Source organism: Camelus ferus, chromosome 22 (assembly GCF_009834535.1).
Source record: "Camelus ferus isolate YT-003-E chromosome 22, BCGSAC_Cfer_1.0, whole genome shotgun sequence".
NCBI lineage: Eukaryota > Metazoa > Chordata > Mammalia > Artiodactyla > Camelidae > Camelus > Camelus ferus.
In genome coordinates, this window is record NC_045717.1 from 25436665 (window position 1) to 25460078 (window position 23414).

A 23414-nucleotide genomic window follows, 5' to 3' on the forward strand; every position below is an offset into this window, starting at 1 on the left:
TCCTGGGGGTTAGACTCACCCTGGGGGAGAAGCACGGGTCTAACAGGACCCAGGCATCTCGGGAAGGACGGAGGACTGTATGCCTGGGATGGCGCAGGCAGTGGCTGGGAAACGGCCCTCCAGGACACGGGGAGAGAGGGGCTGTGGCACAGGAAGAAGGTCTCCGTGTCCACTTGCCCCGATTGGGGGGGGGGGTCAGTGGCTCTGATCAAATTCTCAGGGGATGTGGACTCGAAAGGCTCAAAGTCCCAGGCTGGACAAAGTCCTTCCAAATCCCCACGAGATGGCCAGGGGACAAGGGGCAGGATGTAGCACCCAGTCAGCGTTTTCCAATTGCTTTATTATACATAACCAAGATCACAGGCCCAGCCGTGCCCACCCAGCCCCTGGCGTGCCCTCAGTACGCGATCTGATACACCACAGCATGGTCCCTGAACCCCGTGACCATCAGGTGGTTGCTGGCGGACACATCACAGCACGTGATGGAGGACGTCTCGGGTACCTGGGGGGGTTGGGAGCAGAGCAAGGGGGCCCATCCGTCCTTGCCTTAACACCTGCCCATCAGTTCAAACATGGTCCCTCTTGTGCCCTCGCATCTGGACCCCTGGGCTCAGCCCCTAAGTGCCCAGAACACATGAGCACCGACCGCCCACCGGCCCCACCCCCATACCTGGACCACCGAGGTCCCTGTGGGCATGCTGTAGATGCTGACCAGGCCGTCTGTCCCCACACTCACCCACCAATGGCCTGGGAGGAGTCAGAGGGAACCCGGTCACAGGGAAGCTGGCAGCTAAGGGCCAGACCCCTGGGGATCTGGGGAGCAGGGAACCCCCACATCCCCCATGGCCCTGTGGGGAGTATCACTGAGGGTGGCACCTGCTGATGAGGGCACGGGGGGTGGTCAGGAAGGGTCAGAAAGGGCTGGGTGGAGTCCGTCTGAGTGATGCAGGGCACTGTGGGAGGCTGGGGACCACTGGGGACTCCCCCTGCCTCCTCGTGGCCACTCACCAAGTGGAGAGAACTTCAGGCCAAGGATGGTGCCATCCTTACATCCCACCATGCGCTTCTGGCCCCCCCGAGTGGGCTGCAGCCACTGCCGGCCATTGGCTGTGCCCACCAGCACCCAGTCCTCCTTGGGGCTTGCGGACAGGCTCATTATCTGGGGAACAGGCAGCAGGGAGAAAGCTGATCAAGTCCCATTTGGCCCAAAAGGCGGCAGGAGCACAGGCACCCACCCTGGGAGCTCACTGCCCACCCACTCCTGGCTGCCAGGCCCCGACAAGCAACTTTACGCCTCTTGGCCTTGGTTGGCTCATCTGCAAGATGAGTGTAGTCCTCTCTACTTGATGAGATTATCACAGAGACTGAAGAACAGGAATGCCCGACACAGAGCACAAAAGCATCCGAGGAGGACACAGCTGATCGGGGAGGACGTCCCTCCCTTTACAGCATCACTAAGACTTGGCGCACAGCTCCCTCCTGCCCTTCCCCGAAGTGCCCGCCTCCTCTAGTCCAAGTCCAGCCGCTTCCTGGCTGAGCAGGCCCCATTCCACCTGCGCACCTGAGCCTCAAACGGGTATTCCTGGGGGTCCCTGGTGGTCCTCAGGTCCCAGCACCGCAGGCAAGCATCCAGACCCCCCGTCCAGATGTTCTGGTCTTTGACAGCGATGCTCTTGGCTCCGTTCAAGCACCCCGGCAGGTCCCTGGCCAGGAAAGGGCATCATGAGGTGGGGGGGTCAGGGCTGAGACTCTGGGCACACCACCTGCCTGTCACACCCACATGACAGATGGGAAAACTGAGGCAGACAAAAAGTACCATGACCAGGCTTGGAGGAAACAGCCCAGACAAGATTTGAACCCGGGTCTTCAACTCTCAAATGCAAGTTCCCAGAGGAAAGGGGCTTTGCACTGGAGACTGCTGGGTCCCAGCTCAGGGGTCAAAGTGGGAAGGGGATCTCAGGATGACCCTGTCCACCCCCAGGCCACACCTGACCACGCTCTGGTTCCGCAGGTCCCAGATCCTGACGGTGCCATTGGTAAAGCCGGCAAAAGCCAGGCAGTCCTCGGGGCTGGCGGCCAAGGCCTGGCAGCTGAGGCCCGCACAGGGCAGCTCCGCTCTCACGTACAGGGAAGGCGCCATCAGGTCCCACAGGCTCACGCCGGCCAGGTTGTGGCCGCCTGTCAGCAGGGCTGTGCTATTTGAGAACAGCAGGCAGGTGCGCAGGTAGGCCCCGGGAATCTGGGGTGAGCGGAGCCTGGGGTGAGCTTCCTCTCCTGAGAGAGGCTCTCCTGGTGCCCACAAGCCCTGCCCCCCACCAGCCCCACCCTCACCTGCACAGGCAGGTAGCACTCCGGATACCAGGCCACCACCACCTGCTTGACCAGGCTCCACACCTTCACGCCACCCCTACCACAGGTGAAGGCGTGCCGCGTGAAGCTGCTGACAGCCGTGGCCAGCACAGGATCCCCGTGTTCCAGCCTCCGCTTCTTCTCCACTCGGTGTGGGACGGCCAGCTTCTTGGGTTGCCAGGGCAAGGCATCAGGCCTATTACTCGTGCTTTCAAAGTCCTCAGGATCCCAGCATCTTGGGAGGAGAAGCCTCAGGGTCACCAGCCTGCCTGCAAGCCTCTCTACCCAGAGGGGGTCACCTACCAAGCCCCACAGGGTCTTGGTTCTTTTTCAGATTTGGGGGTTCCTCTATACTTCCCTGAGGTCCTACCCACACCCCTCCAAGTATTCCCCCTCTCCCATAACCAAACACTGCTCCCTTCTGCCTGGAATGCTTTGCACTATCCCAACAAACTCCTACTCATCCTTCAAGGTCCTAACCATTATGCCCCTTCCTCCAGAAAACCTTCTCCCCAGTCTGGGCTCCCTGAGCCTCAGACCACAAGGTTGGGACTGCCTGCATCCAGCTCTGACACAGCCCCTCTCCCTTCCCACTCCATGGGAGTTCCTTCCCCAAAGCCCCTTGAACTCAAAGCCGGTTATGTGGGGAGGGGCAGTGATGCTGGTGTAATTATAACTTGAGTCACACTTCTCTACCCAGACCCCTCAAGCTGCAGTTACTAAGGACAGCACCTTGGTGATAGGGAAGAAAGAAGACACACCTACACCTCCGATCCCCATTTCCTGCCGGGCACAGAGGTACCCACACTCCACAGAGAGGAGGGGCAGTGCAGAAACTTACATGGGCTTCAGAAATTGATCCGCTCTCCCGGCAGCCTCCTGCAGGCAGATGAGATCACAGCTAAGCCACATCCTCCTCCGGCCCCAAGCCGCCCCCCCGCCTCCACGTGGGGTGCCGGGTCTCACCTGAGCCGCGTGGGAGGACACCCCCCGGCCTACAGCGCCCCATCCTGTGCTCTCTTCTTTGGAGCCCTCACAGTTGCTGGGGGAGGGCTTAGGTAGGCTGAGAACTGGGCAGAGAAGAGTGGATCAGAGGCAGGCATTCCCCCTGCCCCTGGGGCAGGCTGCCCTCCCCGCATCAGGATTACCCAGAGTGTCCTCGTTAAGTACTTCCACTCCCAAGCGTCGTGGTCCTGGGTTCTGGCTTTCCTGCCCGCGGGAATTGGGGAGATTGGTTCAGACCAAAGGATCTGTCCAGGGTCAGTCTTAGAACCAGAACACGTTAGGAGGGTCCAGACAGTGTGGTTGGGACTCTCCAATGGTCTGAAGTCCATCCTCCCGTCCAGGCAGAGCTGCGGACAGGCTCCGGCACAATCCGGAGTCCTCTGAGGGTATCCAAGGGCTGAGGTGGAGGAGGTGGGCCCATCCCACAGGAACCCATGCGTCCCAGCCTGGGGGCCAGGCCGGGACGACACCCAGCCCAGCAGCTCACCCCTCTGGGTACTGAGGATTCCAGTTACTTACCAGCCCTGGTGCCTGGCCTGTCGCTATGCCAACGGGAGGGAGGAGAGGACAGAGTGGGAGATGGCAGGGCATCCAAGTTTAGCCCTGGCTGCCCCTCCGTGTGGCCCGAGCCCCTCCTCCCCTCGCCCGCAGGGAGACTCACTCCTGAGGCCCGGGCGTTTCTCCTTCTCCCGGGTCCCAGCAAAAGTCCGCCAGAGTTCCTCAGTCAGAACGTCCTGCCACAAGCGGGGCTCCGAGTCCCAGGACAGCCGCACATCTAGCTCGAGGTCGGCCTCGTCGTCCATGCCAGGAGGCTGTTGGAGCCAGTCGGAGGACCTCGCGGCCATGGTGTCTTCGAAGTTGGGCCCCTGGAGACTGGAGGGCTGCAGGGTCCTGACCCCTGCGTGCCGGGAGGCCTCGGGGCTGGCCGGCCCTTGGGAGCCCTGGCTGGCCTGCTCACCAGAGGAGACCTGGCTCCCCTGGTGCTGGAAGAACATGTCACGAGGGACATGAGGACGTGTCCCAAGCCCCGAGCCCGCCCCCTCCCTCCTCGAGGCCCCGGGAGCCCACCTCCCCCTGCTGCAAGCCCAGGGATAGGCTGCAGGTTCCTAGGAGACGCAGGAAGTCCTCCGCCTAGAGGGGGGACGCCACCCCAGCCAAAACTTCGTCATCTGACAGGCCTGGGCTTGCGTCCCCTCCTACGAGCCAGAGTCCCCGTGGACACCCCACCTCCCTGGACCGTCCTTGGGTGGATTCGTGATCATGCCAGCCCTCCGAACCACACCTAGCTTAAAACAAACTCCTGGCGCCCAGAAGCCAGCCTTGACCTCGGGTATAAAATCCAGCCCTAATGCCCACAAGTCACCAGGACCGTGTGGTAGAAAGTCAAGTCAGATCGGGGTTCGCACCCCAGCTGCTTCTCTTGGGATGTTTGAAAAGTACAGCTGAATGCCAGCCCTCGCTTAAAAGGACTTCAAGAAGCAAAGCTGTGTGTAGGCATGTCCCCCTGTGTGGGGACGACATTTGGATTTGTTTAAACCTTGGACAGGTCCTAAGACGCTGATGGTTCCCTCTTCGGTAGTGGGGCTGGCGACAGGACAGCTGGGGGGCGTCGCTTGTGTGGCAGGTCGAGCCAGGTGACTACTGCCAATTCCAGATTTAAGTTAACAGTTTCTAAGATGGCGGAAAGCACCCTGCATTTCATTGCCCCGCCTCCCAGCAGAAGGCCCGCCTGTCTGTTCCTCAAGAAGGGGCACCTTCCCACCCCCTCTGCGGCCCTTCTCCACTGCCCGCGGACACGGTACTCTGCTTGGAACCTCTCCTTCCACTAGACGGTGCCGCCCCGCACAGCACGCCCAGCCGCAGGTGGCTATTTAAACGTAAAATACAATTCCAAATGCGTCCCTCCAGTCCCAGCGGCCACGTTTCCAGGGCTCAGTCGCCAGGTGGGGCCGGGGGCTGCCGCCGCAGCCAGCACAGACACCAGGAACCAAGGCAGTGGTTTCTAGATGGCCCGGCCTCCGGCTGAGGACACGCACCAAGCAAGACAGGAAGCTCCCTGCCAGAGTGGCCAGTCTGCAGCAGGGAGACCCCCCTTTCAGCCCGGTAAGGGGCTCTATGGAAGGTGTGTGTGTGCAGCTACATTCGGCCCAGGCAGGCAAAACACAGTGCCACCAGGGATGTTCTGGACCTGCCTGTCTAGGGTGGTCGCTGTTGAGAGATTGAAATGTGAACAGTGCCCTCGTCTGATGCCGATTAAAATTTAAATAGCCACGCGTGTCCTGTTGAAGAGGAGAACATGGATTTATCTTTGGCCTATGGCTCTGGAGGTGGTGGCCATGGTCTTATGACTGCACAGGCCCCTCCATGGTGGATGCCAGAACCCTGGGGAAATGCTCCGATTCACAGAGAGAAAGAATTGCTCAAGAGACGCAGTATAAGCGCCGTGGCTGTCTGTTATGTTCAACAGGTGCTACTGGCGTTCCCATTCTGCAGATGAGAAAACTGAGGCTCAGGACTCAAAGCCAACTTCCCCAAAGTCAGGAGACATGGGGGCCAGCCGTGTTAATCTGCCTCCCCTGGCAGCCTGGTCCCACCCACTGCCCGTAGTGGGTGGGGGCCAACAGGAGGGTGGATGGAGAGGCTGTGATGTAGGACCCCTCCCTGAGCGCTCAAGGCTGCTGCCTCCCAGGGCAGCCAGTGATGGATTCCCCAGCTGGGCCTCCCAGCAGTACAAGGCCCAGGGGAGCCTTCCCCAATTCGCCCTGGCTCGTTAATGCGCAATTTACTGGCACTTTAATGCACTCAGCATGAAAAGTGCTGCTCCCTCCTGCCTTCCAGCCGGTCCTCCCTGGGGAGAGCGGTGTGCAGGCAGGCGGGCTGGGGAGCCAGGGGGGCCCTCCCGCTGCTGCCCGGGATTTTAAACGCACAGCAAGGAGGCTGGAAAACAAGGAGCAGGAAACAGGGGAAGGGGAGATGGTCTGTGCGGAAACACAATTCAGCCAGGAATCATCACCTGGGGCCTTCTGTGGGGGGCCAGGATGCTGGGTAGAGACCTTCCTGGACCCTCCTCTTCCCGTTATGCCTCGATACTCAGCAAGGGCTGTCAGTTTCCTCCCAAAGAACATCCACAGCGTGAACTGCTCCTCACCACCAGGCCTCCGCAGTGGCCAGCATCCCACACCTGGACAGCTCTAACCAGTCCTCAACTCCTGTCCTGGCCCCCAGCTGTCCATCCTCCCTACTGCAGCCACCAGAGGGCACCTGCGAGCACCTGAACAAGGCCCGGCCCCTCCTCTGCCCACAGCCCTCCAGGGCTCCCGCCTCCCTTAGGGTAAAAGTGCAAGTCCCCCCACGGCCCACAAGGCCCTGCAAGACCGCCTAGTCCCTTGCCTGCTCTTCACCTTCTCCCTCTTTCCGCCTGACTCACTCTGCTCCAGCCACACGGGCCTCCTCAACGTCCCTGCAACAGGGCAGGCCCAGTCCTGCCTCAGGGCCTTTGCACACGTCGTGCCCTCTGCCTGGCCTACTCCTCATTCCAGACATCCACACTCCCTCTCTGATCTCCTTCCAGAGTCTACCCAAATGTCACTTTCTCAGCCAGCCTTCCCCGACCATCCTGAATTGCAACCCACTCCCACCTCAGTCCCCCACATCCCCTTAGGACTGCTCAACTCTGCCCCCACCTAGCCCAGCCCTCACCACCTGACACTTCTGTTTACCAAGGTCCTCTCACCCCAAGGGCAGCGGTCTGTCTGTGTTCTCCTTTGCTATTTCCCTGGCGCCTACAACAGCACTTGGCAAGAAGGTGATGGATAAATATCTGTTGAATGAATAACCGTGTTCTGGTTGCTTCCTGGCCCCTGCCTCTCTGTCTTCCCCTGCTCCCTGAGCTACCCACCCCAGGCCCTGCTAAGTCGCAGACACAGCCCTGGCCCTCCGCCAGTCACATCTGGCACAGGCAGAAAGTCCTGCCAGCACCCAGGAGAAAGGGGCCAGGTGGCGGGAGGACAGACAGGGGAGGAAGTCATGCTTCAGCTTGGGCAAGGCGCCCCGGGCTGGGAGCTGGGCCCCCGGTGCAGGCTGCGCACCTCCCCTCCCCGCAAGTGTAAGCCAGGCCCTTGAGAATCGCAGACACATGGAGACCGCATCCGGCCGTGCCTGGCACATAACAGCCCCTTCAGAGCGGAGGCGACTAACCTGCAACATGCTGACAGGACCCTGGCCTTGTCCAGCCACACAGGGACTGGTCAGCGGGCCAGGAGGCAAGAGGCTCAGAGAGGGCGGGTTTGCACTCCCGATTTGTGGGGTCCCACGGATACCCTGGGGATTTCATGTTAGGTCTCACCCCCTCTGCCCACAGCCCTCCAGGGCTCCCACCTCCCTGGGGATAAAAGCCCACGTCCTCCCCGAGGCCTACAAGGCCCTGCATGACCTGCCCCATCCCCTCCTCCCTCTCACTGCCTTTCTCCTGCCTTGCAAGGAGGGGCAGCCCTCCCCCACCAAGCTCCTGGTCCCTTGTTCACCTGCTTGTGATGTTCCTGGAGACCTTGCCGAATCTTCTGGAACTGCAAAGGGACAACAGAGATCACACTGGGAGGTCGACGGAAGCTGACAAGAGTGCAGGACTGAATGCTGCGGGTGCTTCTCCCCAGCTGTGTGACCCTGGGACAAGCTGTGCCACCTCTCTGGTCCCTGCTCTCATCAAATGAGATACCACCTACCACACTCCGAGTGGGAGGTAATGAGGGAGACCCCTGGCTTTCATTTTATGAAATGACATGACTTGAAGGTCAAAGGCCTCTGAATAGGCCCTGCATGACCTGCCCCCTCCCTCCCCTACACTGCTCCGGTCACATGGGCCTCCGACCCCCAGGCGTGGTCATGCCCCAGGACCTTTGCACATGCTGTACTCGCTGCCTGCACGACCTTCCCTGTTCTCTCTAGGTTGGGCAGAACATCTTCTCTTCCAGGTCTTACTGTGAATGTCACTTCCTCCAAGAAGCCCTTCCTGACTACCATAGCTCAAAATCTTTACTCACTTCCACTCCATCACCTTCTCCTTTCGTGTTAACGCTTACATTTTGAGAATCTCATTTCTCTACTTGTCTCTCTCCTTCCCTTAGAGCTATCTGGTCCACTGAGGTAACCACTAGTCAAATGTGGCTCTTTAAGTTTAAATCAATTAAAATTCAGCTCCTTGTAAGTGTTCAATAACCACATGTGGCTAGCAGGTGTCATACTGGACCCTACTGATGTGGAACATTCCTATCATCGTGGAAGGATTCTAGAAGACAGCACACACTAGAACACACACTCCTGAAGGGCAGGGACTCCCATCTTGTGTTGTAGCCCTAACTGACCAACTGTGGCCCGAAGAAACATCTTAACTTAAATATGGAATTACTCGCTTTCACAGCAAGGTTTTTATTAACTAACAAAAACTCACATGAAGCGGGGGCTCAGTGGGTTAATTCACCTGCCTAAAGCAAAAGAAAGTTGAGGAGAGGGTGTCCCCAAACCTGGCTCCTGAGGCCAAACAGAGCAGCCTTTCCAAGCAGTTCCTGAAGGGCTGCCCGGCTTGGGGCTGCCCGGCTTGGGGCCGGCTTGGGGCGGGGCTCACCGAGCAGCAAGCGCTCTCCATCTGTGTCATCAAATGCGTGGGGAACCTGCCAGGGAAGACAGACCCCACTGGAAGAGGAGGCCTCCAGACCCTTCCCCAGAATGTGCCCTGTCCCCAGCCCCCAACAGGGCAGCTCCAGCAAGCGAGCCAGTCCTTTCCAGGTGCCAAGCTGAAGGTGGCTTCAAGATGAGTATGTTGTTAATGTGGTATTTTCCAGAACAGAACTGAATACAAGCAAATTCACACTCAACAATAAAAAATCAAAAATATAAGTGAAAGCCAGCATTGATATTACTGGGGTTCCTTTCCTTCAGCTTTGGCCTTCAGTACAGCCGCCCCGCACTCCAGCCCCTTACTGGTCCTGTCTTTGGGGTCTTGGAGGTGGTAGAGGACAGAATTCTTTCCTGCCACAAGGGCGACCTCCCGCCCTCGCCCCGCCCCTCCCCCAGAACTGCCCGCACCTGGGGAACTGCTGCTGGAGCTGCTGCAGGGCGTCCAGATAGCTCTGGGCTGGGAGGCTGGCCTCGGGGAGGCTGGCCTCAGGATGAACCTGCAGAGGTCAAGGAGGGATCAAGAAAACCAGCAGCCTCCCAGCATCCCCGAAGACAGTGCACAGCCTCAAGCAGCCTGAAGAGGGTGGGGCAGGGCCTCCCGAGTCCTGAAGATCACATGCTCCCTTATCACTTAAGTACCTACAGGATATCTTCCATTTTACGTCTTGGCCTCAATTGAAAATATTTACTCTCTGGCCCTGTACCGAAGAAGTTTGTCTTCTCCAGCCCAGAAATGTTAGCAATGGTCTTCTCTGGGAAGTAGTGGTGTGGGGGTGGGGAGGGGGCATTTGCTTGTAAAACATTAACTCAATATATGATGTAGGCCTATGTTTTATCACCTAGGAGATAAGTTTAATTTAAAAAAGAAAATGCCTTAAAAGTATGAGGAGATAGTGTCCCCAGCTTAAAGGCCTGGCCACACCACCCAAGTCTCTCCCTGAGGAGCAGAACTAGATTTAAGCCCAGCCTCTTCCCCCTCCCCCGAGGGGCTACTGCCACACCATGCCCTCCTCACCAAAGTTCCTGGGGGCCTCACCATCCTTTGAGGGGACTCCTTGTGGGGCTGCGATGGACCCAAGAGGTCATCCTCAGGCATTGGTCACAAGAACTGTAGCCAGGACCCTACAAGTAGCAAGGAGATGGCAGAACATGAGTGCAGGAGGCCGGGCAGTGGGAGGGGCAAAACCAGCCCCTCCCCACCCTCGCCCACCGCCCATCATGGTCTCCCCTCCAGGACCCAGTCCCGGCCCCCCGGCCCCTCCCTGACCGCCAGCACCCCACTGCACAGCACTGCTACATCGTGTGTTCATTCATCCAACACTCTGGTGCTTCCAGCCTCGCTGAATAGTTGTAGGGACCGCTGGGGCCTCGCCCTATGAGGTGGGTCGTAATGGTGCCGAACACATACACTGCCTACCAGGAGCAGTCAGGGCTAGGGGAGCCCTAGAGAAGCATGCCAAAGCTCAACCTTAGTTGTGGGACAACTTCCCAAATCACGAGAGAACGTCATTTGGAAAGGGGTTTTGAAGGATAAGTAAGAGTTGGCCAGGTGAATTAGTAGCAATTGCTCAGACAGGAGAAAAGAGACCTTTCTCTACTCCAATTACTCCTGTGACACCCAGCCCCTTCTTCACTTCGCTTCTGCCCCTTAGCACCCCTCCAGCTGAGGGACCCTGCCAGCCCAGGGACCCGGGGGTCCTCCAGGAGGCCGGTGGGCCTACCCGCCTCCCTTAGGATGGTGGTCCTGGAGGAGCAAGGCGGAAGCCGCGAGGGTCAGCCAAGTTCAGGCCTAGAGGAAGCACCTCCCCCTATCCCCAGGGGCCAATTGACCCATCGGGCCCCGCCCCGCCCCGCCCTGACCCCGCCCCGCCCCGCCCCGGACCCCCCACCCCCACCCCCACCCCCACCCCACCCCCCACCCCCCGCCACCTGCACCACGAAGCTGGTCAATGAAGGAGCAGCAGCTGCACGTGGGCTCGGGCTTCGCGGGCGGCCGCCGGCGGCGCTGACCAATTGCGAGGCCGTTTGCCCACGTGGGCCGCGGTCGCCATCGCTGATTGGTCGGCTCTCCCCAGCCGCCAGCCGGGCCGTCAATCAGCGCGCCGGGTGCTGCCGCTTAACCCTTGCGGTCCCGCTGCGTGGAAGGGCAGCGTGCAGAGTCGGAGGCAGTTTGGGGTCCTGGCAGGAATCAGGATATTCAGAAAAGCAAGGGGGTTGAGGTCAGAGGGTGCAACTTGGGGAGGGGCTGAGCGGCGCGTAGTTGCCTTGTTTGGTGAGAAGCCTGATGATTTTTAGTCTTGCCCAGGAGTGGCCCATGACTAGGGGTGGGGCTGGGAATGGAAGTGGGGGAAATCAGCCCTCTCACCCCAAACCATAGATATGGGCTAAGAACGTTCTCCTCAATATTAAATAACGTGCAGTGCAAACGGAACTTCAAGCCCCTTTCTTGGGGAAAACTTAGCGGGTTCCTTTTTATTCAGGCTTCCTATCAGCCAGGCTCCGGGCTGTGCATTTTATCAGCGAATTTTCCCAGCTGCCGTCCAAGTCCAGGGGCAGAGGATCTGAGAAACCTGAGAACCAGAAGCAGGAACTGCAAAGGCCTTGAGGCTGGTATAGTTTTTCAGGTTCAAGGCCAAGAAGGGAAGCGTGGTGGGTATTCAAGGCTTGGGACGCTGTCGGAGGGGTGTGTGTTTTGGCCTGGTGCAAAATGCCTGCTCCCTATATGAAAGGGTCAGTGCCGAGTTTTGGAGTGAGAGGCCAAGCCGGTACCCACCCCAGAACCTTGGCCCTGGCTGTTCCCTCCTGGGCTAGGGACAGTCTCTCCCCTGGCTGGGTCCATCACCGTCAGCGCTGGCCCAGAGGTCACCACCTCAGGGTGGCCTCCATTCTCTCTTTCTTATTTTTCTCCAAGTTTGGTTTATATGGAAGATAATCTTGTAATCTCCATGGCCCTAGACCCTGCTGTGTGCAAAATTCACGTAATGCTGCTGGGATTCTCACACAGGCCTGTGCCTGGCCCCAGGCGCCTGGGTGGGTGTGCCAGCTTCGGATCCACAGGAACCAGAGAACCCTCCCCCAACCTATCCCCCACGCTGGGCTTTGTCACGGGGTGGGGGCTGTGGGAGGGGAACAGGCCACTGAAGGTTCAGCTCTGGGGGGGTGCATAGCCCCCCCAGAGGTTATCATGTAAACATAAATTGGGTTTTGTGGCTTGTCTATGGAGGAGAAAGTGAGGGCTGAAAAAAAAAGTTTTCACCCATGATCCCTCAACTGGCCCTTCACTGACATGTATTTTATGTATGTTCAGCCTGCTAGTGACCTCCCTCTGTGCTTGGCTCGCCTCCTATCAGGTTGTACACGGTCAGCTGGCCACACCAGTGTATCTGAGGCTGTCTTGTCTCCTACGGTGTCCACTGGGTACCTGGGGTTAAATTAAAATGAAACAACATTTAAAACTCAGTTCCTTGGTGCACTGGCCAAATGTCAATTGCTCAGCAGCCACACGTGACTGGGGACGACTGCTCCACACTGCCCAGGGTAGATATGGAACCTTCCCACCATTGTAGAAAGTTCCACTGGACAGTGCAGATCCAGTGATCCACAGAGGTTCTTTAAAAAGAAAAATTCATAGGTCTGTGTAGAAATCAGGTTTTATAGCAGCCAATCCATCCTCATTTGTCAAAAATCCCCTGCATGCTTGTGGGCGTGGGGTAAATTGTTGGCATTTTCAAGGTGTGGGCTCAACCCTCGGTTCTTACTTTTACTATCCCCTGCTTGCTGAGCCTGGGAGGCAGGCAGGCCACCTCCCCAAGACTGAGCCCGCAGGAAGGGGAGCGATGGCGCAGCAGCTGGGAAAGGAGGAAGCAAAGATTTCCTCCTTGGCTCTTGAGTTGTGGTTTATTTGGAAATCCAAGGTCTGGGTGAAAGTTCGAGACAAAATGGGTTTGCTTTTCCAAAGCTTTGGAATTCCCTGGGCCCACCTGGGAGACCTCAGACCCAGCCACTCAGAGGTCCCAGGGTCACCTGGGTTGGGAGTGGACCAGGCAGAGGGCTCAAGAGAAAGCCCAGGGTGGAGAGGGGGCTGTCGAGTGACCACAGGCAGGTGACAGCTGGGAGGTAGCGACAGATTTCAAACCCCACCCCCACCCCCACATTCTCTCTCCCATCCTCAGAACTTCCTAGTGGTCCACGTGGGTAAGAGACAATAGCCAAGCGACAGAAGTGAGAGTGAACCTACAGAAAGCCTGGAGGGAGAACGGCCCTCATGTCCAGGCAACAGACGAATGACCAAAGGCGCAGGAGGACAGGCCCTGCAAAGGTGCTGGCTGGGCTGAGACACGCTCCATGCTCCGAAGCCCGCAGCTGCCCCCACTCCTGACGCCAGGTGAATCCCCTTGAACTTCCCCTGGCCCCAGGAAAAGTGAATTTATCCAATTACCCAGAATTGATTAAGGTTTGCTTTCTGCCACCTGGTGGAAAGAGTTTTGTAGTCCTTTCCTGGAGCTGATGTAACAACCACAAACCCAGTGGCTTAAAACAACAGAAATTCATTCTTTCACGGTCAGCCTGGAAGCCGGAAGTCCAAAATCAAAGCTTTGGCAGGCAAGGCTGTGCTTCCTCTGAAGAGTCTGTCCTGCCTTTTCCAGCTTCTGGTGGTGCCGGCCGGGCATCCTCGGCGTCCTTGGTTTGTAGATGTGTTACTTCAGTCTCTGCCTTCAGCTTCACGTGGCCGCCTCTGTGTCCAAATTTCCCTCTTCTTATAAGGACATCAGTCACTGGATTTGGGGCCACCCTACTCCAGTGTGACCTCATCTTAACTAATTACATCTGCAAAGACCCTATTTCCAAATAAGTTCCCATTCCGTGCTACCAGGGGTTCCGACTTAAACGTATGTTTACAGGGGACACAATTCTGCCATCTACAAGGCTCAAAAGAAAAATTAAGTAACTATAGCACCCCGCTCCATGACCTGATATTCCCACTCTACAGAGGAGGAAACTGAGGTTCAGAGAGGTTAACTGACCTGCCCAGCGTCCTGCAGTTACTATGCCATGAAGCTGGCATTTGAACTCAGGATATATACTCATAACCGTTATACCCTAATGCTCAGATCTAAATTAACTCCCCACAATTGAACTGTCTGCGTAGTGATTAGGTCGGGCCACCCCGTGGACCCAAGCTTGAAAGAAGGTGTATCCATCCCAGAAGTGGATTTAGGATCTCCTGGACCTGGAGCTTCTAAAGAAATCCAGATGTATTAGTTATTGCTGTAACAAAGTGCCCCCAAACTCAGTGCCTCTCAGACGGGTTCTGGAGGTCAGAAATCTGAGGGTGGCTTCATTGGTTCAATGTTGGGTCACTGGTGAGCATTCATCCACGTTCCCTTTCTTGTTCCCTTCTTTACAGCGAACACCTTCTGCCAAGCAGAGCTCAGTTGAAAATCACTTCTCAGGGAGACCCCATCCCTTTTTCTCTCTGGCTCCTGTAACTCTACCCACCACCTCCGTGATCTTTTGGTTTTATTTAATTTTTCCTTGTCCACCCTGTCCGTGTGTGGCTGAAAGGATGGCTGTGTGGGTGACACTTGTGTTCACCCAAGTGCATTTGTGGGAGCTTACTTTCCTCAGATGGCTGGGTCTCAGGTGGGGGTCCCAGGTGGCCCCCCCAGGAGGCGCTCGGTGCTCTGACGCCTCCCCCTCAGGGCTGGCCAGGTTGTCTTTCAGTGGTCCAGCCCTGGCCCCTTGTCACATCCACCCCAAAGTGTCTCTTCATCCCAATTTATACTTTTTGCTTCATATGGACCCTCCCCCTGGGACTGAGCGATGACAGGATGTGGCCCGGGTGGTGTCCCAACCCCAACTCCCCTTGTCACTGCCAGGGAGGCTGGCGCGTCCCCCCACCTGGTGCGCATTCAGGGCTCCGCGGGACCACGGTGGCTAAAGCAGGCGTTTTAGGCTGCTGAGGGTATCCCAGCAAGTCCCCGGCCGGCCAGTGATTCATTCCAACGGCATCATCTCAAAGAAGGTGATGGCTTTATCCCAGAGACCCCCAGGGCCTGGAGGAGCGGCAGCAGAACGCCTTCCCCTGCGAGGTGGGAAGAGGGCAAAGGAGTGCGCCCACCGACCCCATCCTCCAGGCTGGTTCTGAACTGAATTTGTGGTCTCTGGCGCCCTCTCCCGGGAAGGTGTTTTATTACAGCTTCACTGAAGCATAATTTATATAACGAGTTGACCCGTTTTAAGCACAGGGTTCCATGATTTATAGTAAATTCGTCCAGTTGTACAACCATCACCACAATCCAATTCTAGCACATTTCCCTCACCTCAGAAATGTCCCTCTCGTCCGTTTTGAATCAATCTCTCCCTCCCATCCATAGCCTTCTGTCTCCATAGGAGTCTCCTTTCCTAGAAATGTCATATAAATGGATTCATAGGGTTTGTAATCATTTGCATTTCGCTTCTTTCACTGAGCATCCTTTTTGACGTTCATTTATGTTTTTGCCTGTTTCAGTACTTGGTTCCTTTTTATGGCCTAGTACTATTCCACTGCAGGGAGGGACCACATTTTGTTTAGTTTAGCCCTTCATCCACTGGTGGACATTTGTTTTGTTTTGTGATCACGTGATGACTATGTGACCCTTAACTTTTCCATTCCCACCAGTGGTGTGCAAGGATGGCCCAGCTGTTCCACATCCTCCCAGTGGGAAAACTTTTTTTTTTAATTGAAGGATAGTCAGTTATAATGTGTCAGTTACAATGTGTGAATTTCCAGTGTACAGAATAATGTCCCAGTCATGTATACACATACATATATTCTTTTTCATGTTCACTAGTTATTATAAGATATTGAATATAGTTCCCTCTACTATACAGAAGAAATTTGTTTTTTATCTATATATATGGTAGTTAATATTTGCAAATCTGGGACTCCCAAATTTATTCCTCCCCACCCCCTTTCCCCCCAGTAAGCATAAGATTGTTTACTATGTCTGCAAGTCTGTTTCTGTTTTGTAGATAAGTTCATTAGTGTCTTCTCTTTTTTTAGATTCCACATATGAGTGATATCATATGGTATTTTTCTTTCTCTTTCTGATTTACTTCACTTAGAACAATGATCTCCAGATCCATCCATGTTGCTGCAAATGGAATTAGTTTATTCTTTTTTATGGCTGAATAGTATTCCATTGTATAAATATACCACAACTTCTTCATCCAGTCCTCCACATCCTCCTAGTGGGGAAACTTTTAAATTAGGGGATTCATGGTGGCAGGAACTTCTTCCTTCTAAGAAGGGGTCTTCTGGTGGCTGGGTGTCAGCTTGCCTTCATTGGCCTCTGGGTTGCCCAGCTCTAGAACTGATTTCAGAACGCCAGAATCACAGAGTCACAGGGTCTGGGTCGCTGTACCAGGTGGGGATCGTGACCCTTCAGTTTGTCTGTTTATCCACTTTTCTATTATCTAGTGTCTGTGGATACTTAAAAAAAATGTTCCATCAAAAAAGTACACTGACACATTGTTTTTAACATAAAATAAATCCATTATTTTGTAATAATTTTTAATGAAGTTCAATCTGTAAAAATCACAATGTTGTACACCTGAAACTAACATAATGTTCTAAATCAACGCTACTCAACAAATGACCATCACCAGCTGGGTCTTGGGAGGGGGTTCCCTGGTGTCTGCTGTTTGTTAGTCCTCTTTTTCTTAGGGTATTTACCGTCATAGCTTTAAGTCAATGATTCTTAAAATTGTGTGTGCATCAGAATCACTTGGGGGGAGGGGCAGTTGTTAAAACGCAGGTGCCTGGGCTCCAGCCTGGGAGTTTCTGGTGGAGAAGTCAGGGGTGGGGCTGTGAATTTGCATTTCTAGCCAGCTGGGGGCAGGGGGTGCTGCTGCAGCCGGTCTGGCCATTCCGGTTTGAGAACCAGTGGTCTCCATGGATTTGCAGGGGTGGACAAGATGATGAGGGTTTCACTCCATCTAACCAATGCCTGTCTCCGCGACCCCTTCCGTTCTTAATCATAAGCTGAGTTAGGTCGGTGATGGACATCTCTGTTACCGTGGCTTCAGATCCTGCTCTCCTTTGAGCTCTGCTGTGGGAGCAGCTATTGAAACATGGCTACTGAGACTGAGGAAATGGATGCCTAATTTTATTTACAGTAAATTAATTAAAATTTCCGTTTAAAAGATGACACTCGATTAGCACGACTAACCATCCCAGTTGCCTGGCAGAGTCTGCAGGGCTGAAACCCAGATGGGCTGGTCATTGTACTTTTTTAAAGGAAAATGTTTCCCTCTAGAACAATTTGGGTATGTAAATCTCACCTTTCAACGGTAAATTTTTAAAAAATAATTTATTTTTTAATTTACCTTTTTTTGGGGGGGGGTAATTAAGTTACCTATTTATTTTTAATGGAGGTACTGGGGATTGAACCCAGGACCTGGTGCATGCTAAGCACATGCTGTACCACTGAGCTGTACCCTCCTCCCTTGACTTTGTTGATATAATTTCAAGCTTACAGAAAATTTGCAAGAGCGGTACCAGGAACTCCTGACTATACCCTTCACCCAGTTTTTCCAGTGTTAATATCTTGTCCCTTTTGCTTATCATTTTCTCAGGATGTATATATAATATGTATATATAAATTATGCATATTTCCCCCTTTAACTCTGGGACCGAGCAGGACCCTATGGGACTTTCCCAAACAGACCCCCACCCCCGACTTCCACCTGCCTCTCATCTGTTACAAAACAAAATAACAACAACAACAAAAAAAAAACACTTTAGTCTCCGAGGCTTCCTCGAGTTCCAAAGACCGAATTTAATCATAGAAGTGAGAAAATGCCGAAAGAAAGGAAAACAGTCAAGGAGGCCAAAATAATAAAAGTGTAGCCATTAAACACAGCCAAACTCAGCTCCTCCCCAAGGGCTGTAGATGCTGGCCTTGTCCTTTGAGCCGTTTCGCCGAGACTGAACCGCCCACCAGGTGGAAGAGGTTAACTGCATGCCGAGCCCAAGCACGCGGACCCCAGACACGTTGATTCCAGATCGGTGATGTTGACTCCCGATGACCTCACCACCAACCAATCAAAAGGACGTCCACGAGCTGATCACGCCCCCCCCAACCCTCCTCCTCCATCCTGTCTTTAACAAGCGTTCCCTGAAGCCCACCAGGGAATTTGGATCTTTTAAGCAAGCTACCTGAACCCCTTGCTTGGTGCCTTTAGTAAACACCGTACTTGCCCCCCACCAGAACCTGGGGGCAGTAGATTGGCTTTACTGTGCGCACGTGAGAGGGACTGAGTCTGGTTCAGAAACTTGAACCTAAGATACTTCAGTGGCTATTTCCAAACAGCGAACTAGGAGGTTTTGCAGTGAAAGGAGGCCCTCTTGTGGTCACGATTTTTCTCCGTTGAAAGCATTCTTTGTATATTCTGAATGCAATCACTTTGTTGGTGTGTGTTCACAAATACATTCTCCCTGTTGCGGCTTGCCTGCTTGTTATCTCCACAGTCGTTTTCAAAGAGCGACTATTTAAAATTTTAATGAATGACTCGATCTCTTCTTTGTGTGTATTGCCACATTTTGTTTCTTTGCTAAATCGTTGCCTAACCCAATGTCACAAAGACTTTCTCCTGTGTTTCTTCTAGATGCTTAGAGTCTTAGCTATTACATTTGGGTTTATGACTCACTCTGAACTGATTTGTGTGCACTGTATTATGATGACGTGATCGTTTCTGAATAGACAGACATGCCCTTAAAAGGAAGATCTTAAAGAATTTTCGATTCTCCCTAAATTGAGCCTGTTAATTTAATGCAACTCAATGCAGCACATCCTGGCCACGATACACCGCACACCCGGGCTTCTCCAAGTGCCTGAGGTGACAGCTCACAGCCAAGAGCTGCCCACAGAGTCCCCAGGCTTGCCCCAGTCTCACCTCAGTCACCCTGGCAACCCCCCAGTACTAGAAGTGGAGAAGTGGGAAAGGGCAGGAGTTGGGTCCCCAAAAGAGGAGGGGCGTGGGGAAAGTAGGAAAGGATAGAGGCTTCTGTGTGTATGATGACAATCAAACCGCTGTGCAAGGCCTGGGGCGGACAGCAGATGGGACAGGTGCTCAAAGTCACTCCCCTTTCCACATCGGAATGTATTGTCTTTATTATATTTGTTTTTTATTAATATGGTTAATTTTTTTGTCCACCTCCACTGGAATCTAAGAAGGATGAGGGCAAGGATTTTTGTGTTCGTTTACTATTGCCTTCCCCAGTGCAGATTAGAGTCCGGAATATAGCTAATGAGCTTTTTCTTTCTTTCTTTTTCTGTTTTTGAGGAATCCATATACATTTTCCCTGTGTATACCCAATGCAAAAACCAAAATAGTCACAAGAGAAAACATGAACTAGGTCGCCATCCAGTGGCCACGATGGAAAATCACAAGGTATTTATTAGAAAGGCAACATACAGAGAAATGAATAAAATGTGACCAAATGTCTGGAAGAAATAAGAGACTTTCAAAGAAGAAACATTCCTATAAGGGGAATGTCTTTTTATACCGGTGTGTTAGCATGAGTCAAGTGTTCGGAGAAATAAGCATTTATTGCTTATGTGAGCGGCCACTGTTTATCAGAGTAATGCGGGCGCTCAGGAATTGCACAGGAGACCACGCCCCCAGCCTCACCCCCGGCGTTCTTCCGCCCAGCCACGCCCACGTGGGGTGTATCCCATACTAACCACGCCCACAGTTCAATTCCGGCTTCAGGATAAACCTAGAGGGGCGGGGCCGGGCACTGGGCCCAATCGCGTCCGAAAATAGCGTTTCTCTACTCGCCAATTGGAGGATGCGGCTAGCCCCGCCCATCCTTGAGACTCCACCAATCCCAAGCCCCAGGCCTGCCCACTTTTCTGCTCCCCGCGGCCCCGGAGACGGAAGCGGAAGCGGCGATTGGGGAGCGGGCGGCGGCTACCGCGGTCGCCTTCCTGGACCCGGCCGCTTCTCCTGAGGGCAGTTGCTCCAGCCTCCACGGCAGCAGGGTCCGGCCCGGCACCTGTTTGGCTGCCGAGGCTGGGCTGGGGGCAGGAGGCGCTGGCAGTGGGTCAAAGGGCGGGGCACAGTTCAAAGCGCAGGGGGGCGGGGTCATTTAAAAGGCGCATTCCAGGGTCCAGTCCGGTGGAGGCGGGTGGAATGAGACTGGGCCTGTGGGGTCTTGGTTGGGGGCTCAGGACTCTCTGACACCCCCCACCAAAACCGTATGACCCGCGCCGGACCCACTCTAGGATTTGAGGGAAGGGAGGGTGTAGGTGAGATGTAAATACAGCCCGGTTTCCATTGGCTCAGAGCAAAGCTGAGCTACGTGCAAAGGGGTCAGCGTCGGGTCTGGACGGCGACGCATACCGAGGTCCTGTTTCCTTGGGAACCACAAAGATAAGATGCTTGTGGATTGTTGCGTCCGGAAACTCCTTATCTGAGCTCTGCACCTGGGTTGAAAATGGAGATGGATCCTCAGTGTCCGAGAGAATCAGATTTTCCAGGCAGGAGAAGGACGTTGACTTCTTGCTGATAGGGCTTGACTCAGAAGCTGTGCTTTTAATGGACATGCAGCGAGGTAGACAGGAATAGCCCAAAAGGGGGTTGTTTTGACACTTTACAGCTGCAGGGTGTTCTTGGAGGATGCATTGTTTCCTGTTAATTTTGCAGCTGGCTCCATCTGCCCTCCGGGCCTGCTGAGTGTCAGGGCAGGTACTTACGTTCTCAGTTGATTTTTATTAATCTGACTCGTATCGCGTGCACAGAGACTTTCAGCTCAGCTGGGCGTCCCCCCCGCCGCCGCCCTGGATTCCAACCGTGGCCCCAAGCCTTAGTCAGCTTTCTTAGAGGCAAGCTGCTAAGCCTCTCAGAGCCTCAGTTTCCACATCTGTAAAAGGAATGTACATCATGGTACGTACGTGTATTTAGCAAGTAATGAGTGAGACTAAGGTGTTGGTTATTGTTAGTGTCATTATCCTCATAGTAACGTCTTAGACCCCTGAAGTGCAGGCAGGAGGATGACAGCAATTGTAACCTTGGACTTTGGATCAAATGAAGGATCTAGAGCAGTGATTTTTCAACCCTGGGGCAATTTTACCCCCAGGGGACACTTGGCAGTATCTAGAGACGTTCTGTTTGTTACACCTGGTAGTAGGGGTGGGGGCTACTGGCATCCAGCGGGCGGAGGCCTGGGATGCTTTCAACACCCTGCACTGCATGGAGCAGCACTGACAGCTAAGAATTAACCCCAATGCTTAATAGTGCAGATATTGAAAAATGTTTAGAGTAAGTAATACGTGAGTGGACATTCATTAGATACCATGATACTGTTATTATTCGATTATTGGTGAGTTTTCAGAGAGAAAGGATTTTCAAGATCCAAGTTAACTCCTTAATCTCAATGCGGCATTTACATCATTTCCGTATTTGCATTTTAATGAAATAATTCAAAGAAATTACAGAAGCAATATACAAATTTTAACATTTAGCTGTATTTGCTGCACATACTTGTAAAACAGTACAGATATTTCTTCCCTTCCCCCCACCCAGAGGTAGCCATTTCTATAGCCATTTCTAGTTTGACATGTAGCCTTCTAGTCTCTGATTATGTAGGTTTTTTAAAGAAATATGTGTGCCCTTAACACGTGGTATTTAAATTTTTTTAATTGAAGTATAGTTGATTTACAATATTGTGTTAGTTTCTGGTGTATAGCAAAGTGATTCAGATTATATATTTTTTTCTTTTTTTATTCTTTTCCATTATGGTTTATTACAGGATGTTGAATATAGTTCCCTGTGCTATACAGTAGTACCATGTTGTTTATCTAGTTTATATATAGTAGTTGTTAATCTCAAATTGTTACGGAAATGACGGGCCAGCCAAGAAACAAGCACCACTCGGAAGGTTGGAGTACTCAGATTTATTACGCCGGCGGGCTCAGAGGGGCTTCTGCTCCAAAGATCTGAGCACCTCCAAGACGTGCACATGAGGTTTTATAGGGTTAATTACAAGTATGGGGCTATTAGCCAATAAGGCTCAAACAACAAAAAGCAAGGAATCAGTACACTGAAGCTTATCAATTTGGAACAGATCACGTTACTGACACTTGTTGAGCTTGTATTTACGAGTTAGCTTGTTAGCCCAGTAAACTAACACTAAACTTCAGATTTACAAGTTAGCCCGGCAGAACTTAGATCACTAAACCGACACTTATCACACTTAGATTTGTGACTTAGCTCGTTAGCCCAATAAACTGACACTAAACTTTAGATTTACGTGTTAGCCCAGCAGAACTCGGATCAGTAATCCGACACTTGTTACATTTAGATTTGTGACTTAGCTTGTTAGCCCACCTGGGCTTTTCCTTCACAAAATTCCTAGTTTATTCCTCCTTCCTCTTTCCCCTTGCTAACCGTAAGTTTGTTTTCTACCTTTGCATGTAAATCCAGTGTTTTTCCAACATGGGCAAGATCCTATACGAAAAATGTCAATCTGGGTGGGGAGGGTAATAGCTCAGTTGTAGAGCACAGGCTTAGCATGCACGTGGTCCTGGGTTCAATTCCCAGTACCTCCAGCAAAAAATAAATAAAATAAAGTTGGATAAATTGGAGTTCACAAAAAAATTAAACATTAAAACAATCAACCCAATTGTTGGGTTTGTGGCCAATTACCTGTGTCTAGTACTTCTGGGTTACCTTGGTGGATTTCTCCTCTCCAAGGCTGATTGGATAGCTCCTAAGAAATTTAGAAGATAGAAATTTCAGTCCTGTTCAGGCTACAGTTGATATTACTAGGTGGGACCCCTTCACCTGGCCAGTTAATAACACCTGCTCTGATGCTGGCCATAAATAGGAATTTTCCTTTAGGGTCACAGAGCTCAGTCAGAACAATGAGCTAAGTCTCAGTCAAAACCTATAACCTCCTGTTTATTAGCAGGATACCTCCCACAATCAAGGGATGGATTTATGTGGTTAACACCAGTCTGTGGTCATGTAAGTTTAAAGGCACCTCTAAGTTGGGAACACTTAAATCATACTAAGGATAATCAGCCTAGTAGCATGAGAAAGATAGGCTGGGTACCTGATGACAATGCCTGTGTAGCGTTACCCTTAGAGACAGTGATTGGTATGGAACAGACTAGGCCAAGCGACCAGGAATTCACTGGGTCGCACCTCATGGAACTCAGTGGTTCTGTGGTGCTAAATTATGGCCTTGGCTTTCACTGGGCTGGATAGGAAGATGTACCCTAGGGTTCTCTTGGACTCAAGGTCATGTACGCAACAATTTGGAGATGGCCCCAGCCAATTTACCACCAGTATGAGTCCAATGGGTCAAGAGATCTGTATTCCGCTGGCACGACCAT

At 53.2% G+C, this 23414-nt stretch overlaps 1 protein-coding gene across 4 annotated transcripts; it reads right to left on the bottom strand.

The window, feature by feature from the left end:
• Nucleotides 1–277: 277 nt before the first annotated feature.
• Nucleotides 278–10971, bottom strand: TLE6 (TLE family member 6, subcortical maternal complex member). 4 transcript variants are annotated; one of them, XM_032466010.1, is made up of 17 exons: nucleotides 10957–10971; nucleotides 10064–10149; nucleotides 9436–9524; nucleotides 8975–9020; nucleotides 7878–7919; nucleotides 7552–7674; nucleotides 4016–4337; nucleotides 3874–3896; nucleotides 3498–3558; nucleotides 3316–3419; nucleotides 3191–3228; nucleotides 2332–2584; nucleotides 1989–2239; nucleotides 1562–1703; nucleotides 1009–1159; nucleotides 671–747; nucleotides 278–502 (listed from the first exon to the last, which is right to left on the bottom strand). In XM_032466010.1, exons 2-17 carry the CDS (start codon nucleotides 10121–10123, stop codon nucleotides 398–400), a joined length of 1887 nt encoding a protein of 628 aa, XP_032321901.1. In that variant the 5' UTR covers nucleotides 10124–10149; nucleotides 10957–10971; the 3' UTR covers nucleotides 278–397. The 4 variants fall into 4 exon arrangements, with proteins under 4 accessions (XP_032321901.1, XP_032321900.1, XP_032321903.1 ...); XM_032466009.1 differs by lacking the exon at nucleotides 10957–10971 and adding an exon at nucleotides 10749–10788; XM_032466012.1 differs by lacking the exons at nucleotides 7552–7674; nucleotides 7878–7919; nucleotides 8975–9020; ... (1 more) ...; nucleotides 10064–10149; nucleotides 10957–10971 and adding an exon at nucleotides 7088–7282.
• Nucleotides 10972–23414: the final 12443 nt, after the last annotated feature.

Coding starts and splice junctions, on each gene's coding strand:
- TLE6 (XM_032466010.1), bottom strand. CDS start 10,123: ATGCCTGAGGATGACCTCTTGGGTCCATCGCAGCCCCACAAGGAGTCC. Junction 7,675..7,877: donor TCCAGGAACATCACAAGCAG/GTGAACAAGGGA, acceptor TGAAATCCCCAG/GGTATCCGTGGGACCCCACA. Junction 4,338..7,551: donor GTCCTGTCAGCATGTTGCAG/GTTAGTCGCCTC, acceptor ATGTTCTTCCAG/CACCAGGGGAGCCAGGTCTC.